The sequence below is a fragment of the Columba livia genome, chromosome 1 (genome assembly GCF_036013475.1).
Source record: "Columba livia isolate bColLiv1 breed racing homer chromosome 1, bColLiv1.pat.W.v2, whole genome shotgun sequence".
Classification (NCBI taxonomy): domain Eukaryota; kingdom Metazoa; phylum Chordata; class Aves; order Columbiformes; family Columbidae; genus Columba; species Columba livia.
Genome location: NC_088602.1, coordinates 171,580,700 through 171,599,367, shown reverse-complemented (window position 1 = coordinate 171,599,367; position 18,668 = coordinate 171,580,700). Strand labels below are relative to the sequence as shown.

General features: G+C 45.4%; 1 protein-coding gene across 12 annotated transcripts in view; it reads left to right on the top strand.

The window, feature by feature from the left end:
• Positions 1–1,901: 1,901 nt before the first annotated feature.
• ZC3H7B (zinc finger CCCH-type containing 7B) overlaps positions 1,902–18,668 on the top strand; it is a 49,647-nt gene continuing 32,880 nt past the window's right edge. For 4 of the 12 annotated variants that reach the window (XM_065046339.1, XM_065046284.1, XM_065046320.1 and 1 more), the window contains exons 1-6: positions 2,135–2,364; positions 8,960–9,020; positions 12,052–12,085; positions 12,450–12,647; positions 13,483–13,641; positions 17,139–17,219. In XM_065046339.1, the coding sequence (XP_064902411.1) occupies positions 8,968–9,020; positions 12,052–12,085; positions 12,450–12,647; positions 13,483–13,641; positions 17,139–17,219 (525 nt within the window). In that variant the 5' untranslated portion in view covers positions 2,135–2,364; positions 8,960–8,967. Of the gene's footprint in view, positions 2,365–4,296; positions 4,327–8,959; positions 9,021–12,051; positions 12,086–12,449; positions 12,648–13,482; positions 13,642–17,138; positions 17,220–18,668 lie in introns of those variants that run through there. The other 8 variants (XM_065046313.1, XM_065046292.1, XM_065046286.1 and 5 more) reach the window with 8 other exon arrangements.

The window sequence follows — 18,668 nt, the reverse complement described above, 5'->3', positions numbered from 1 at the left end:
CTTGATTGTGTGTAGATTTTGGGTTTGTTCCTCTTTCTCTTGATCTCCTCCTAAGCCCTCTTCTTCTTCTTGTCCAGATGTGATGTTGTGCTTTTCAGAAGCACAGCAGGGTTGGAGGTGTCGTAGAATCATAGAATCATTCTGGTTGGAAGAGACCCTCAAGATCATGAAGTCCAACCACAACTTAACTGTGGCACTAAACCATGTCCCCAAGAGCCTTTTAAACACCTCCAGGGATGTTGACTCCACTACTTCCTTGGGCAGCCTGTTCCAGTGCTTCACAACCCTTTCCGTGACAAAATGTTTCCTAATATCCACTCTGAACCTTCCCTGGCGCAACTTGAGGCCATTTCCTCTTGTCTTGGGCTCTGTGACTCATTTGATGCCTAACGGCTCCATGATGCTGCCCTCCCAATGTGCTCCGGCATGTCAGGTGGCCCCATGTTCACTTTTCCCCACCAGGCCTTTTTTTCTGCCCCAAGCCACCCCTTGGCAGGGATTGTTATTTAATGCACATTTGGCCCAGCAACTTCTACAGCAGAGGCCCAGCTTGGTTAGACTCTACTCATTGTCATGGTGGTGTTGCCTAAAAATAAGAGGTAACAAATCTGCTGAAGAGATAATCAAAATAAACATTGTCCTATCCATGAATGACAACAATATTTGGATGATAACAAATATCTTTTAAAAAGTACATTGTGATTAAATATTGTGAAGTGTGTAAAGCACTGCTCTGCAGTGTCATATGGTACATTATACAATTCACAGCCTATATTTCATAAATTATCAGTTTATTTTGTTGACAGAGCTGCCAGAAGCCAATCTTACTCAAGATAGTAAAGTCTTTCCTTTTCTACTCAATGTGTTTTAAATATTAAACAAGTTTAGGACACTTCAGGTGATACCGTCTACCTACCTCTGAATCTTGTCAGTTCCTTGGCTGCAAAACACTAAGTGACACTGTTTTGGGTCACTGTAAATAGAGAAGTGAAACACTGAGGAGCAAATATGTCACTGATCACATTGGAAAAGAGATGATAATTTAAACCAGTGTCAGTCTGGAAATTATGATCTGATGGTAGACAGAATCCCTTAGGGAGAGGAAAACCTGTCCTACCAGGGATACTGGATGGGGAGCTGAGCATAAAATTAATTTCAGAGGGTTATTTGAAATTAATGGTACTGCAGCTGGGCAGGAGTGGATGAACCCTCTGTCCAAGGTGGTTTGTGTTCTTCCATCTTCATCACCATTTCCCAGGACAGAATAACGTGTGTCACTGAGCCTCTGCTTCCCACCCATAGCTCCGCTCCTAGGGCTCCATCTGCATGGGCTGCTGCGGAGATTCAGCCCACTTTCTGGAAATATTGAGGGATTTGGGATGAAAACAAGGCAAAAATCTGGCTCAAAATAGTGCCCAAATTCATATATTAAACAAACAAACAACAAAAAAAAAATATATATATATGTATGCGTATGTGCATGTGCATATAAAATATATAATGCATGTATATTGTACAATATCCCAATAGTATATAAAACAAGAACCACAATAATACACAGACACTATGTATTCCTTTCCACCCAAAGATTTATGCTTTCAGAAGGTCTTATTTACAGGGAAGCCCCCCCAGCAGTGCGGGGTGGAATAAGTAAGGTCTGTCTGGCACAGATAATCACTCTGCCATAGGCAATGGCTCTGGCGCCCTTCCAGCAAACATTTATGGGTGGGCAAAAGGGTCACTGCTTCAACATATGTGATAATCCCATCGCGGGGCCGGGGGGCAGGGGGGTGTCTCGTAATTCGGTTCACTGCTGCGCTTCACATGCATGCAATCACTCTGCAGAGGCAGCTCTCCTTTCTTTTGGGGTGTATTTTACATATCGGCAAAGACAGCCAGGAAGAAGAAAAATGTTGCATTAAACGGACCCTCGACCGCTTAAGTGCTTTCGTTTTTGGTTTTTTTTTTTTTTAGATTTTATTTTTATATATTTTTTTTAAGCCTAATTCACCTTAAAGAATCTCAAAAGCAACCACAAGGGAAAGGCTCTGTGAATTTTTGTAATGGAAAGCGGTAGCCTCTAGGGCCCAGAGGATATGCAGGGAGGCATTTTCTCTTGCTGGTGCAGCTGAGAGGGAGCGAGCAGCGAGACCTGGAAATGAAAGTAAAGAGATCAGGAGGCACATGGAGGGAGCTGCAGGGGCAGCCGATCCAGAAGCAGAATGCTGCCTTCTGTAATTAAATAGCACTTACTTATTATTATTACTACTTCTAGTAATAATACATTAATAATATCTCTAGTAATACGATACCATTTATCAACGAAAGTTTATACATAGTGTGGGGGGGAAAACCCAAGGAGAGGTGAGTCCTTTATTATTATTTTGGGGGGATTATTTTTGTCTTTAATCAATTCTGTATGTGTGTGTGTGTTTGTGAACGTAGAAAGGGGTGGACTTGAGAAACCAGAAAATCTGGATGTTGCTTCATTAGAAAGTAAAGGTTTCAGATAGTAACTGCATGGATGAAACGTTGTGTAATGGCAAATTTAAAAAAAAAAAAAGTGAAAAATAATATGGGTGAGATTTTGAAGCTAACCCCCTCTTCCGCCAAAAATATGGGGTTTGCAAAAAATAATTGTCAGAGATCCTAATCCCACCCTCTGGAAAAAAATATGGTAGTAGTCTAAAAGTGGATAGCTAGGGGAAAAGCCCCTGGGTTTATATGAAAAAACTTAGTAATAATTAGGTTTGTGCCTGTTTGTGGTTTGTAGGTTTGAGAGCTGTGTTCAGGTCAGTATTTAGGTTGCAGTTTCCCCCTCTTGTTTGGTATAAACCCCGTGAAGCAGCAGAGAAACCCTTGTGGAACAGCTTTTCAGATGCACCTTCCGTAGGGGCTTGTAAAGTTTTTCAAATAAGAAGGTTGTGGGATTTTTTTTTTTCAGATTCTTTGTATGCTTTAGACAGTTTCCGGGTGACAGGGAAGGTTAGCCTTTTCCTTTTTTTTCTTTTTTTTTTTTTTTCCCTTTTTGTTTTCTTTTAAAAAAAATCTTAAAACCGCCCTGCAGCCTCCTGGATATGTGTGATTTTTATTTAAGTGGATTGGGGGTGGGGAAGGAGGAAGAGTATGTTTTGGTTTGTTTTCTTTTTTTTCCCGGGGAAGCCTGGATCTCTCCTGCCGCGGGAGACCCCTCCCAGCAGGGCCGGGGTGCCGGCGCCCGGCCGAGCCGGGTGTGTGCAGGAGGCGCCGCCGGCCCCTCTCCGCCTTGGCCGGCCGAGGTGGCGCTTTTGTCCGCGGCGGCCGCTACGCAAGGCCGGGGATCGGCGGCCTAGTGATGGGGGTGGGGGAAAGGAGGCGAGCAGGGGCTCCCGCTCCAACTGTATGGGAACTAGCTCCAGGATTTAATTTTTGGCTGGGCATGAAACCAAGAGCAAGTTGCCGATGGATAGGCGGCGTCACTTCACCACCCCCTCCTTGCTCCTCGGGCTGCACTGCGGTGCCCCTTGGGCAGGGTCCGGCGTAGAAGGAAGGGTGGCCTGTAGTACATGGGGTGTTGTGTGTGGGGAGCGGAAAATGGGGTGATGGTGGCTGGGGTGGTCTCTTGAGGCTTTGCCCACCACCTCCATCCCCCTCCCAGGGAAACTCATGGTCACTGCTTTTATTTTCAGCTGGGGTTGAGGTTGTTGTTGCTGCTTTGCTATGCATTCGCATGTGGTTCTCGCTGGGTGAAGCTGGTGGCACCCCGTCAGCAGCCACTGCGATGGTGCCACAGGGCAGGAGTGGGACTAGTGCGATGCTGGGGTATGGGAGAGTGGCCATGGAGGTACCTTGGGGTGGCTGGTGCATGGAGGGACAGGGTTGTCAAACCCAGTGGGCGCAGCATGGTGCTGAGGACTCTGCGAGCTATCGCCTGTGAGAATCGTTCAAACCCAGGGAGGGGGGCATGGCAGAGAGTGGCCACGGGAGCGAGCGGGAGCCTGTGTTTGTAGTGGGCTGTGTGACCTGTTCTCTGCTTGATATGAGTCTGGTTCTGCTGCACCACTGAGGTGGCCAAACTGCAGCCAGTGAAAGACTCCATGTTGCAGACAAGCTCACCCTGGAGCCTTTTGCCTGGAGGAGAGCACACACAGCCTGAGGCTGAGCTCCTGTCTCAGCTCTACAACTTGCCATTTGTGTCTTGGTGCACTTATTTCTGCTGAAATGTTACAGTCAAATCTGGAAGTCAGTCAAGTGCGAACTCATTGCCATCCCAGAAATATAGTATGAAGAACTTTGCCCAAATGCAGCTCTGGCAGGGTTGGGAATAACACCCAGGTTCTTGATAAGGTAAATTCAAGTCTTCCCATTCATCTTGCAGTGTCTCATAGAACATATCTACTCAGTTTGTGATTGACTCACCCTGTTTACTGGCGTGTGCTTCCTTTTGAAGGCAAGAAAACCATCTTGCCTGTCTGCAGCATTTTATTTCTGTCTGGCAAATAGTTTGTAACTCATTGACAAACTATGAATAATGTCCTCTTTAGATGCTGGACCAGAAAGGATAAACATCCCTGGACTGAAAGGATAAAAGATTAGTAGTGGGGATATAAATACTCTGGATTCAAATCCCGCTGGTGATTTGAGCAGACAAGTCTGGACAGAGAGATTTGTTGGGGACAACACAGGATGGGACGACAACAAAGGACACTTGGGCACACTGCTTCATTAGTGGTTTCCACTGTGTTTCTGAAAATATTTAAAAGACTGAGAAAACAAAACATAAACAGGCTTGGTGCTTAAAATTAATTATGCATCAGCCATGGAATGGTGTGCAGCAGAACTGAAGTGTTGCACGTATGGGTGGCTCACTGGGTGTTGGGTTTGCCGACATAATGAGTGTGCAGCTTGGTCTGAGGGTCAAATTAGACATGGTGAAGAGGCTGGAACTGTGAGGGGAGACAGAAGCGACTGAGTTTGCCAAGGAGGTGGCAGGGAAGGAGGTATGAGGAAGAAATGGAGGAGTCCAAGTGGTGGCCTCCAGCAGTGGTGAGGCAGGGGAGAGGTCTGCCATGTGTGGATGAGGGTGCTGGTGTGGAGTCAGATCAAAAGGAAAAAGTGATTCCTGACAAACCTGAAGGATGCTGGTAGGGCAGCAGCATATGGTGTGTGTTTTGAGGGTGTTGCCGTGAGGAGATGAGTTTCATGTGCAAAGTCATGACGTAAGCCTGAAGGTGTGATGGAGTTTTAGCAGGGGAAGCTGGTCGACCACTTGCAAGGAGAGAAGAATGTGCAGCAGTATCAGGGAGCAAGAGTCTGGAGGGGGGATCAGCCTGCGGTTTATGTCTAAAGAAGGCTATGGAGGGTCTTGGGTTGGAGAATGTTCACTGTGGAAGATGAGGGTAGGAGTACAGAGAAAAAATGTGCAGGGCACAGCGGAGCTTTTTAATGATGGTTTTGTAGCAAGGATCAAAACTGTAGCTCAGTATCGTGGGACTTGGAGAGATGCACTAGGGTGGTCAGCCATCCACATGAAGTAAGGATGGAGATACACATGGTGGTTCTGGTGGCAATGGATGGTGAGGAGAGGAAAAAAACAGAAGGGGAGCTCCAGGATGCAAAAAGTTGGGTAACTCTAGGAAGGAGACGTTCTGGAGCCTTCCCCCGCAGTCCTGTGGCTCCATTCCAGCTTTTGGTCAGTAATGTTTGAATGCCCTTCTCTGTGGGCAACCAACAGTAAGCAGTTCTCATTGTAACATATTCCATATCCTGCTGTGTAGGATGCTACAGCAGTGGCGTCAGGGTAACCATGAGAGCAGGTGCTGATCTCTTCTTCACTCCTTGCAGTAGTGTTCTGAAAGCTGGGCTCAGAAGCAGAGGTTGAAGTAAGCTGTGCGTATCCAAAGCTTTTCAAGGTGATGATCTGTTTTGTGGATATACACAATTGTGAAGGTGCACCACAGAATTTTTGGAGTGCAGCTGTTGACTTTGTGACGACCAGCCAGCGTTCCAACTGCTCTCCCCACAGTTATGAATAATCTCCCCTTTCATCAGATCTGTGTGCTGCTACTTCACTTTCCTGAGTTTTGTTCTCTCTAGAATGGCTCATATCATGGGCTACTCCTCCAGGGAGGACAAGCTTGGAGCTGAAAGTGTTAACAGCCACCAGCAGTGCCCTCGCTAACTGGGGTACAGTCCCACTATATCTGAACAGTGCAGGCAGAAGATGCTGATAGTAGGAGTTCATCAACAGTCACAGACAAGATGAGGTGGTGAATTGAGTCCAGGGTCCACCCAGCAAGTCCAGCAGTAAGAGATGGTGGCAGAGACAGGAGTGGAGACAAGCTGCCTACAGTGTAGGTCCAGGGTTTGTCCAGGAGATAGGACTGAGGACAGGTACACCTACAGTATAGCTCAGTGGTGCGGTATGCCTGGACCTGAGCTTAAATGGACCTCCTAGACCATGGGCAGAGGGTATGTGGGTGGGGGTCTGAGATGAGGCTGTTTGGGGCATTTAAAGCCTGTTAGTGCACTCAGGGCCCAAACAGTTTGAAATTCCTCCTTCCTCCCTGTCCTTTCACCCATCAGCCTTTGTGAGGGTCCTCTGGACCTTTTAACTCCTGCCCACTAGTATATCTCTTGTCATTTCTTGTGGTGGTTCTTTCCCGCCTCTTGTCTCTGATGGCCCTTGCAGTTCTCCCTTACGCACCTCTGGGGTTGCTCTGTCCTCTTTTGTGGCTTTTTCTGTGTGGAAACAGTTCCTACCACTTCTCTTCACCTTGTCTGTTCTCTCCTCTTCTGTCTTTGTTGAATTTCATTCAGGGAGAAATATCAAATGAATTGCCTCTGTCTCTTTTGCTACCCCTCAAGCTGGTCTGCCTATAGCATTAGTGATCATATTAACCTCACAGTCTCCTTGCTGAATTTCCATCTTTCTTCCTGATTGCTCATTATCCAGGCTATTTATAAATCATTCCAGGCCTTCTGTTAGTCTTGTACTGAAGTCTACCTGCTTTTCACCACCACTTCTGTTCAAAGCCTTTACAGAGATGCTGATCATCACTCACCTTGTCTGTTGGCTTTCACTTTCTTGCTGCGCTGCCCATCCCATTCCAAATACAGCTGCTTAAAATCTTCTGCCTGCTGCTTGGACCAGATTGCTCTCAAATTTAATGTATGATACTTGCAAACTGCAGAGTGTCACTTTAAAGCTCTTGCTTCCTTCTGCTACTGCTTCTTTCTGGTCTTTCTCTTGCTCCTGCCTTTCCCCCTTCCCCCAACTCTCCTTCGTAAAGGGCAGGTATCAATTCTTCTGCATTTTGCATGATGCAGAGCACAATCAATAAGGGCTTGCTGAATTGTCAGGATTGATTTTCACATACCTTAAAGGTCCCTTCACCCTGTTCCAGACTGAATGTGCCATAGATACTGTAAGATACCTTAGAATCACAGAATGTTAGGGATTGGAAGGCACCTTGAAAGATCATCCAGTCCAATCCCCCTGCTGGAGCAGGAACACCCAGATGAGGTTTCACAGGAATGTGTCCAGGCAGGTTTTGAATGTCTCCAGAGAAGGAGACTCCACAACCTCCCTGGGCAGCCTGTTCCAGTGCTCTGTCACCCTTACTGAGAAGAAGTTTCTTCTCAAATTGAAGTGGAACCTCTTGTGTTCCAGTTTGAACCCAAAATGATGGGGAAGGTAAAAGGGAGCTCGGTGACAATGCTTTCCAAGCTGGCGTGGTGCAGTTAGATAAATTACTTCTGTTTTTCTCGTAATCTCTTCAGAGGCCATCCCAAGCACAGTGTCTTCAGCTCCATCTGCTCTCAGTGTTTCTGTGCTCGCTGCCTGTGTCCCCAAGTTACCATTCGTCAAATGTTGAGCATTGTTTGTGATCACAACCAGTTGATGACAAGGCTGGGAAATTCCTGTTGCCAGCAACTCTATTTTGCCACAAAGTGCCATCCCTTCCCCCTTGCTTTATTCTTTTCTTCTATGGCAGACCTGTGCATCTTGGGGAGAGGTCAGGAAGGAGCCATTCCAAGATTTGCTTCCAAACTGCAGGGGATGACGCTTATGTACCTAGTGGTGTGATTCCAGCCCATTTTAGTTAAGAAAAAGAACATTACTCCAAAATTACTCCATCATAGTATTTTTTCAAATGCCTGTGCTTGCCGAGACCCTGACTGGATTGGGTCAAACCCAGACAAGTTACTGTGCGCACTTGTGTCCCTAAGTGGGGATAACTCTCTCTCGAGCCTTCTCAGGTGCTGCCTACCCCAGCGTAAAACACTCCAGGGTGGAGCCCTGTTCCCTCTCCAAAGGAGCATTCCCAAGTCTCTGCTGCCCTTGCCTGCTGATTTTCAGCACTAAATTCCCATTGCATTGATTCATTCCTGTCCTTTTATGTGGACCACAACAAGCAATTCCATCTCCTTCCTTCACATATCTCTCTGATGCACCTCCATACATCTTATGGAGATTACTTGCCTTTGTATGCTGTGGAGTAAACTAGTTTAAATCTGTCCCATATAAATAATGGTCAGAATTCCTTATTACAGGAGGGTCCCAGTACAAATACCTGAAATGACTGTTAGTGCAGGGGAAATGTTGATTTTTACTTCTGTTTTTTTCCCCTTTCCTAGAAGGCAGTCATGGTAACAGTTGGTTCCCATTGCTTTATTTACTGGCAGCTGAAGTAGAGAGCTCAAATTGAAGTAATTCCTCTTTGCTCATGTATCCTGGCAGTGCCATGTGAGAAAAAGCAGATGCTTGGTAGTGAGCTGCTTGCTGTCCTGTGTCTGTTGGGTGGATAAATTACGGACTTCAGTGTTCAGGGCATCTGGTCTGGAATTTTGTTAGTAGTAAATTCAGGCACATGCAAAATACTATGCTGCCTAATTGCCAGCAAAACCTACAATGACTCTTTTTGTGGTGTTTTGTTTTTTTTTTTTTTTGATTATTTTTGTATTTCTTCCTCTACAGTAACTATAATGGAGAGACAGAAGAGAAAACAAGAAATAGAGAAAGGACTTCAGTTCATTCAGTAAGTGGACAACCTCATTGTTTCCTGTGGCTTTGGAGGTGGTTGTCTTCATATGGAGGACTGCGGGAGCTGAGTTCGTCCTGTTCACCACTTCAGGGCTGCTGTGTGAGAGAGATATTGGTCCTGAGGGTTTTCACTGTGATTCTTCAGGGTGGTTCTTGTCCTGTCAGCTCTCTAAATTTGAAATTCTGTTAGTTTAATTTCATTGGATTTTGCCCTCCACTGCAGTTCCAGGGTGATCTTTATAGTCAGCACAATGCTGATAGTACTTGGACCTTCTACTTCATCTTAAGTATGAATATCTCCGAGTGCTCTCTCAACAAGGTTATTCCACCTTTCTTAGGAAGGGAGATAGTGTTTCTGTTGTGTAGGTAAGCAGGGTGAATGACTTGCCAGGTACCCCATATGGTGCTTATAGGAGAAACAGATGACCTGGGCTCTTTTACAGTTGCCAACCGGTAGGTACCTCAGGTCACTTTTCTGTGAATATCGTGTGGTCTTATAGAGCTTGAAGTGGTTGCTTATGTGGTGGTTACAAGTCCAAGGACTTCCTTATAAAACACATTGTTGTTTTTTCCCTCCAATGTTTGAGTTAGCAAAAGCCTCAGATTCAGGTCTAGGTTCCATGGTAAGGAAATAGCAAGTTCATAATCGGATTGGTCTGGGGTTTTTTTAAGGTCTGCTTTGAGTCCTACAGTTATTATGGCTGAAATCTGTGCATCTGCAATAGGAAAAAAAGCGCCAAATCTTCCATATTACATATTCATATCCTGTGGCATGACAGTTATATTTTCACCATTGTCTGAGACTAAATGAGGCTGATAACCCAACTTCAGAGAGGCAATTGTAAGGTTTGTTTTGTTAATATGTGTAAAAATCCACAAGATTTCTTGAAATAATTTAGAAATATGGGGGTGTTATTCATGCTTCTGGAGCGTATCTTGAATCCTGAACCAGGGGCAATGCCATTTATTGGCTCAATTTAATGTGAAAGAGGTAGTCCCATTTTATAAGGATTTTGAATGTTTCTTACAAAGCCATGGCATTTCCTGTACTTGATTTTAAGGAGTAGATGATGATTAGATTAGGTGAAATCTAAAAAAAGTTTATTCTGACACCAATAAGATCATGTAAATAAGATCATGTATACGATTTTGTATTTCAAAGTGAGGATGGCCATGAAAGGTACCTAGGGTTTCTCCAGATCCTATTGTTTTCTCCTTAAGAAAAAAATTAAATATATCTGGACCAAGCCTGGATGACTTGGATGGTCCAATTTGAAGAAATGAACCTTTCTGCTAAATCTGGGTGCTGTTGTGGGGTGGGTGTTACCCACACAAGCACTGCTGGTTTTGTGGCACAGCCTGGCAGCCTTGGCCGAGACAGCTGGAGTTAAATGGCCTCCCAAACCTGCATTGTTTTCACCCTTCCTTTTGTGGCGTAGGCCTGAAGGTATGTGGCTGAATTAATGCAGAGGAAAGTTGTGTTTATCATTGTATGCCTTGGATCACACAGAGGATTTGAAGAAGTCTTGGAGTGCCAGTCTGGTGCTTCTTGTTAGAACCAGATGCACATAAAGTAAACTGGATTCTCCATGACAATCACAGAATCACAGAATGTTAGGTATTGGAAGGAATCTCGAAAGATCATCTAGTCCAGTCCCCCCATCGGAGCAGGAACACCTAGATGAGGTTACACAGGAATGTGTCCAGGTGGGGTTTGAATGTCTCCAGAGTAGGAGACTCCACAACCTCCCTGGGCAGCCCCACCTGGACACATACCTGTTAGTGCTGGTGTTCTGCCTTTGCAGCACAACAAGACACTTACTGGCTTTCTAGATTTTCAGATAATGACTCTGACCTGTGCCACTGTAACATGATGTGGCAGATGCACTCGACCCAACTCACGGAAGATAGATAAACTCTCAATGAAAGACTGGGAAAAAGGTAGAAAGAATAGCTTTAACTAAACTTCGGTGGAGATGCTAACATAATGCTAATTGGGAAATTATGAGGATATCATCCATGATGATACAGACTTGTCATACAGAATGTAATTTGCTAGTTTGATAGTGTGCTATCCCCTACTGAGTCAATTTTGGAAGGCACTTCAAGTTCAAGCAGCTAAAGGAGAAAGAAAATCCTTTGAGAATCATAGAATGCTAGGGATTGGAAGGGACCTCGAAAGATCATCCAGTCCAATCCCCCTGCTGGAGCAGGAACACCTAGATGAGGCTACACAGGAACATGTCCAGGCGGGTTTTGAATGTCTCCAGAGAAGGAGACTCCACAACCCCCCTGGGCAGCCTGTTCCAGTGCTCTGTTACCCTTACTGAGAAGTTTCTTCTCAAGTTTAAGTGGAACCTCTTATGTTCCAGCTTAAACCCATTACCCCTTGTCCTACCATTGTTTGTCACCGAGAAGAGCCTGGCTTCATCCTCGTGACATTCACCCTTTGTATATTTGTCAACATTAATAAGATCACCCCTCAGTCTGCTCCAAACTAAAGAGCCCCAGCTCCCTCAGCCTTTCCTCATGAGGGAGATGCTCCATTCCCTTAATCATCTTTGTTGTCCTACGCTGGACCCTCTCCAGCAGTTCCCTGTCCTTCTTGAACTGAGGGGCCCAGAACTGGACACAATATTCCAGATGTGGTCTCACCAGGGCAGAGTAGAGGGGAAGGAGAACCTCTCTCGATCTACTAACCACCCCCCTTCTAACACACCCCAGGATGCCATTGGCCTTCCTGGCCACAAGGGCACAGTGCTGGCTCATGGTCATCCTGCTGTCCACCAGGACCCTCAGCTCCCTTTCTCTTACACTGCTCTCTGACAGGTCATTCCCCAACTTATACTGAGCATAATGCTCCCTAGTTGTGTTCTCTTCACCCCAGCTGCCTTTGAAGTGATAAAATGGTCTGTAATTCACTGAGATCATCAACACAGAACCAGAAGATTGGTTTCTTCATCAGACAAAAGCCAGTGTTTGCACAGATGCCTGTTTCATGACCATTTTCTCTTCTTTCTTTTCAGGTCCACGTTACCACTAAGCCAAGAAGATTATGAGGTAATTAATAAATTTGTTTTCTGAAGCTGGGAACTCTTTGGTTAGCAAGATTTGTTCTGTTGCACAGCCATTAGTTTACGTGCCAGAAGGGGAGAGCATAGGAACTTGTCTGTAACTTAAAGCTTTACGTTTCTGACAAGTACAACTTTCCGTGAAAGGAGAAGACACTTGATTGTTCAAGAAGGAAGGAAATTTGACAGGATTATTTTTCCATACCAGAAGATTGGTGTTTTACACGAGGGTGGGAAGAGGGGGCAGGAAGAGGAAATTTGAGAAATAATGTGGAAGAGAATGGGAAATTGGGAAACCTCTCCTGTCTCTTGAGTATCCACTTTGGTCTATTTTCTCTCTCCTTGCTGCCCAGGCCTTTTTGCAGAAGCTAGTGAGAAACCTGTTTGCAGAGGGCAATGATTTGTTTCGAGAGAAGGATTTCAAGCTTTCACTGGTGCAGTATGTAGAAGGGCTGAACGTGGCGGATTATGCAGCCTCCGATGAGGTGACCATCCCAAAGGAACTCCTGTGCAAGCTGCACGTCAACCGAGCTGCCTGCTACTTTGCCATGGTGAGCACCTTCCCAAGGCAACCCCAGGGGCCAGGGAGGACTTCGTGGTTGCAGTGCTGTGCACTTGGAAAAGATGGCAAGAGGGGTTTCAGTTGATCTTGTGCACTCCCGTCTCTGCCACTGGAGGAGACGATGACACACTGAAAACATCTCCTCACTGTCGCATGGTGTCCTGTGAGACCACAGGAGGGATGTGAAGAAGGGGCCAGGCCTAAGGTGCTGAGAATGCAGTTGTGGTTCACGTTGCTGAGGAGTTAGTACAATCTGGAGATTGGAAAGGGCCAGTGCCTTCCAGTACTGACTGTTTCTCTGGCTTATGGTTTGAGTATTGCTCTGGAGGTTCCTGCCTCCTCGAGTGAGGTACTGGAAGAGAGTGAAAAGGCTCTAGGTTTTGATGGAACCTTCAGCACACAAATGGAAGAAGATTCTGAAAGAATAACGCTCTAAAAGGCTGTGTGCTTCCGTTTTCCTAAGGAATCTAACAGCTTTCCTTTATGGCACAACCCCAGAGCAGGTCCATCCTGCTCATAATGAGGCTGAGTCCCATGAAAAAAATTAGCAAGCAGTCACATTGTTAAAGCTGGTCAAAGTAGAGGGGGAGACAAGATAAGGTTAAAGATAAATAGCCTTAATTCTGTCCTTCAGTGACTTTGAAGTGTTTCGAGTTTTGTGAGACTTAAAAATGTTCTATTACTGTAGGTTTTGTGTGTTTGTACGCTGGTCTGTGTACGAGGTAAGATATGTATTTCCAATTGCCTTTTATATTCCTGTTTTCTGCTGAGAGATAAAATGTCTGCTGTGCCTCAGCTGACTTGAGGTGGTCTCTTCCGTGCAGGGGTTGTATGAGAAAGCACTGGAAGACAGCGAGAAGGCTTTAAGTCTTGACAAGGAGAACATCCGAGCACTCTTCCGGAAAGCCCGCTCCTTAAATGAACTTGGAAGACACAAAGAAGCATATGAGTGCAATAGCCGATGCTTGCTCTCCCTCCCACATGTAAGTTTTTTATTTCTGTGGCTCACCACCTTCCTCCTCCCTAACATGCTTAGCACGAGGTTGGAGGATAATGGAAGAAGCAGCTTGGATGTTCCTGGGAACGTGCTTATGCATGGAAATTCTGTCTCTCTGATTCAAAGATGTTTGACCTCCCATGGTTCTTCAGTCCAAGTCTCCCTCTACAGATAGTCCCAGCCTGCGACACTGGTTAGGGACAGCAGGTTTGGTGGCCTATTCGTGAAGAGCAAAACCCCACCCTGACAAAATGTGAACTAAAGCCATGAGATTATTTTACTTAGCTGTTTTTATGTGTCTAATGGGAGTGACTAGGAGCATGGGACAAGTGGGAACTAGAGCAATGGAAGGAAAACATGTATACTTTTTCTCTTTTAGGTAAAAATGTCCCGCCTTTTACTTACAGTTGCTAAGGCAAGCTGATAAAGCTTTTTATTTCTTGAGGGACATGCAAAGGTATCTTTGACATCACATGTCAGTTATTTTCATGTTCACAGGTGTATAAATATTTGCATTCAGAGGACAATATCTGCATATCCTAGGCCGTAGATATTTTCCTGACAGTGCTTTTGTTGAGTGTCATTTTAGGCCAAATATTGAACAGGAAACCAGACTCTGATTAGGTAGATTCTAGTGAGCACTGGTTGTCTTAGCTAAATTTGGTTCTGATCCATCACAGTAATGCTATAACAAGAAAAATGCCTTTATAATACTTCCGCAGGGGAAGTTAACTTTCCTTTATTATTAGTGTTACAGAGGCAATATTTGAAAGCTTTGTTAAAAGTTAGTTATTCTTTTTGCATAGCTTGTAAATTCTAGTTTCTTTGACTTTGCAGAAGAGGATGACCAAAACATACTAAAGGCATCTTGTTAGGGGAGTTCCAAATAACTTTTTTTTTTTAGAAACCCTTTTATGAATGAAAACATCTAATATATGTGTTCATGAAAAGCCATATCTGGCTGTATTTCACTTTGCAGTTGAGCCACTTAATTGAGTTTTTTAACCATATACTTATGTTTACATACTTCCCATGTTTATCATATCATCATGGTCTACAAACACTTTATCAAACTTCTCTGTGGCAGGAAGGTTCAGCCTTACAAACTCATATCGAGTGATCTGCATTCCCTATTGTAAAAAATTCAGTCTTGTAAATTCACATACCCATTTCCTTATTACCTGATTAACAGAATCATAAGCCTTCTCTGCATCAAAGGCAAGTCAGGCTATCCATCGTCTCACTCTTGTTTCCATTACACCAGCTGCTAGGCCTCTGGAGCACACGAGTACTTCCAGCTTACATTGCTGTAACAGCTGAGAACTTTGTTGTGGTCAAAGCGGAGCAGGTATTAAAACTTCCAGTGATGAAGGATCTGCCACTCAGTTGACTCGCTCTCTACCAGAGCGTGTGGGAATAGCACAAGAATGGAAAATTGTAAATATGCTCAAGCGACTGCAGCTGGGGTGTAGAAAAACACATAGATCACAAATAGAACCTCTGTGTTTAGATAACAGGCTTGTGAAAAGAGTCGTAAAGGCACCTTATCACACATCCTTGAGATTCCTGCAGAAAAAGATCAAAGCAGAGTGGTAAACTGCGCCTGCGTGAATCCCTGTGTACAAGCTGAAATGAGCAGGCTTGTTGATCATCACCAGGGGCTGAATTCTGCAGCGCCTGTGTCTCCGCTTTTGTGACCTCTGCCTTGGAGCTTTAGGTGCTGTTTCGGAGATCCCCCGGTAGCGAGGTAACAAAAATAAATGTGCTCTTTGCGTTGCATTCGTGGCGTCTGGTTGCTCCTGCGACCTGCCTGCATTGGCTCACACACAGAGTTAATTGGTTTCTGGGTGCAGATACTCCGTGCGGCTGGTTTGCAGAGGTTTCCAGCATGGTGAGATTGATACATCTCTGTGGTGTGCTTTTTTGGTATGGCATTGGTATTTTTATAGGGTGTCAGAGGAGAGCATATTGCATGCCCTTGTTGAGCATTGCTCTCATTTAGCTGGGAGGTAGAAGGTGCCTGAGGATAGCATTTGGCTGAGGGAGGGGAAAGCAAAAGGAAGATCTTAGGGGTGGCAAAGAGCAAATAACCCTCTACCCTCAAACCTCAGGCCTGCTGACAAATGGGACAATAATTAACTACCTGTGTTGGGAAGGAAAGTAGTGGCAGTCTAAAGAGAAATACATTCCTGATCTTCTCCAGGTATCTGAGAGGACATCTTAGAGTTAATGCCAGTGTGTGGAATTGGATAAGGTAGAGTTGGTAGGGATGAGTGTGAGATCGATGGAAATAAATGACATCAGAAGTCTTTCTGATGAGTTTTCCACAGGAAGCAGAAAAATGGGAGACTTCAGAAGGCACCCGAGAGAGTGCTTGGAAAGGCAGAAGAACCAGAGGCAAACAGAGTAATGAAAATGTGTTTGGTAGTAGAAAGATCTGAGAGGTGGAAGAGAGTGAGGAGGGAGCAGTGACCATGAGATTTCGCCCAGATGAAGTCTCTGGAGGGTGCAGGAACAGTTTTAGGAGAAGGTAGCACCTCCTGAAGGGGTGTAAGATGGAGACAGAAGAGGAGACGGACAAGACAGAGTTTGTCTTCACTGAGTTCAGAGAAGGTAGTGACAAGATGGATGTTGAGGTGTGGGGGAGCGAGTACAACCAAAAAGTGGCACTCAAATTGAAAGGAAAAGTTACTGATACTGTGGGGTGGAAGAACCAGAGGCTGGTGAAGGGTTGAAAGGGAAAGGATGAACCTGCAGGGAGAAGGAGGTTGGAAAGACCAGCATGACAAGTAGAGAGAAGACAGCAAGCTTCAGGATTGGAGATGAGGGAGCAGTTGTTGGGACATTAAGGAGGGATACCACAATAGGTTGGATATATTTTTCTTCTTTGAAGAAACTGTTAAAGTACTCCAATATTTTTGCAAACAGGGAGAGAAAGGAAAGCAGAAGGCGAGTTGATGGTGATAAATAAGTGAAGAAGGTTGTGGCAGGTTGTTAGTCCAGGCAGAACTGGAGAGGATGGAGCAGGGGAATGGAGTGTGGCCCAGAACTTTGCCTAAAGCCCGTGGTGGTGTGTGAGTGGGCCTGGGCAGTGAGCAGAGAGGGTGGTATCAGCTGTATCAGCCCCCAGCACTGGGCCTTGGCAGCCCTTCGGCCATCTTGCCAGCGGGACCCATGAGCTCTGCCTGCAGAGAGCAGGCACTTTCCTGGAAGCAGGCACTTGATTCTGATTTCCTGCAGCATCGAAAGAGTGTGGGGAGAGGTCCTGGTGCAACCTCAGGGTCTCAGCAGGACTCAATGACAAGTGCACTTAGGTCTGTGTGGACTCTCCTAGGGCTGCTCTGGCAATTGTCCGTTTGTTGCTGTCTAAAAGTGAGGCTTCTTGGCACAGCCCAGTGTGGATAACTGCATTCCTGTTTATTTCATTGTGTGTGCCACTAAGGCAAAACTGAAAGTGTCCTGCCAATGTTTTTGATTCCCCAGGATGAAAGTGTCACGCAGCTGGGACAGGAGCTTGCCCAGAAGCTGGGACTGAGGGTTCGAAAAGCGTACAAAAGACCTCAGGTATGATTTTTTTTTTCTTAGAGACTATTCTTTGTCTCTTTCAGATTTACTTTTGCAGAAGTGGCAGGTGCTGCTCTGCAGCTACAGACAAACGTACACTACCCTGTGCCCTCTTTTTCCTGACCCTCAAACTTAATTTGCCTTAATCCATTTCTAACCCCATTGCTGCTCCTGTGTCCCCAGCTAAGCCTGGCAGAGCTGGGCTAGTGCTACAGGAGAGGCTTCTGATGCACTGGGAGCCTCTGTTTCTGGGAGGACAGGGACACGTGGCCTGATCCCAAAGGAGATTTTGCATCACAGTCCTTTCCCTGTTATGGGATGAGGAGGGTGAGATTCTCTGCTGCATTGGAGGCATGTCTGGTTTTGGAGTGCAAAGTATCAGGAGGGTTTCTTGCCCCATATCTAGGCACACACCTTCTTCGTGGTGGGGGAAAGGCTTGTGCTTTGGGAAAATGACAAGTACTCATCTGGTTAAATGCTAGGAAGGAAAGCAGCCAAAAGCAAGTCATGGGTCCAATAAGTTGACCCCAGTGTCTGAATCGGTAACTGGCTCTACAAGAAAGTGCTGCTGCAACTGGGGTTCTGTTGGTATGTAAGTTTATACCCTGGGATGGAGCTAGAGGGCGTTAGGCCACTGCCAGCGCTCTTGGATAAAGCTGCCTTGGTTGTGTAAAATCCCAGGATGTGTTTTCAGGAGTAGGGAACATTAGGAAGTACTGGAGGTTCACATTTACATCCTGAGCCCTGTGCAAGCTGTTGTATTAAACAGCCAGCACGTTCCACCTCCGGAGGGGCACCTTTGCCCTCCATGGTGAGGTTATCGGTGGGCACCCTGTTTGCAGAGAGCTTTTGGTGTAAATTTGGCTGTACCATCTTATTCCTCTCCCTCACCAATCTCACATGTGTGATTGACCTACCCCCAAAAAAGCACTCGATGTTGGAGCAGCTCTCAACACTCTGAAGGGATTGTGTCTCAAAGAAAGGGAAGTTTTACACAGAAATCTTTTTTGTAGCTGCTCACTAGGTTGGCCTTGACACCTGTTTGCTGCTCTGATGTTACTCAGCTGTGCTGGGCTTAAACTACCTGTGCATTAGAAAAATAAAGATTAAAACCTCCAAAATACTTATTATTTGAAATTTATTGATTGGTATTTTGATAACACCTTGCCCTCTCTTGTGTTGACTTCCAGCTTTCACTCCAGTGCTGTAATGCCTTCTTGAAGTATTAATTTTTTTAACGAAAAGACAAAAACTTCTGTTCCTCAGGGAAGCTTTTCTTCCTGATTATGCATTGGATATTGAGTGTTTTGCACTGAGGTGTCCAGAACAAACATATGGCCCTTTCAGTGTTCACTAAACTGTACCCCTGTGTCAAACTGGTATGCCTTTTGGGAGGGCTTTTATTTATGGGCAGTATCTGGAATGAAACTGTATGTGTAACGCTGCTTT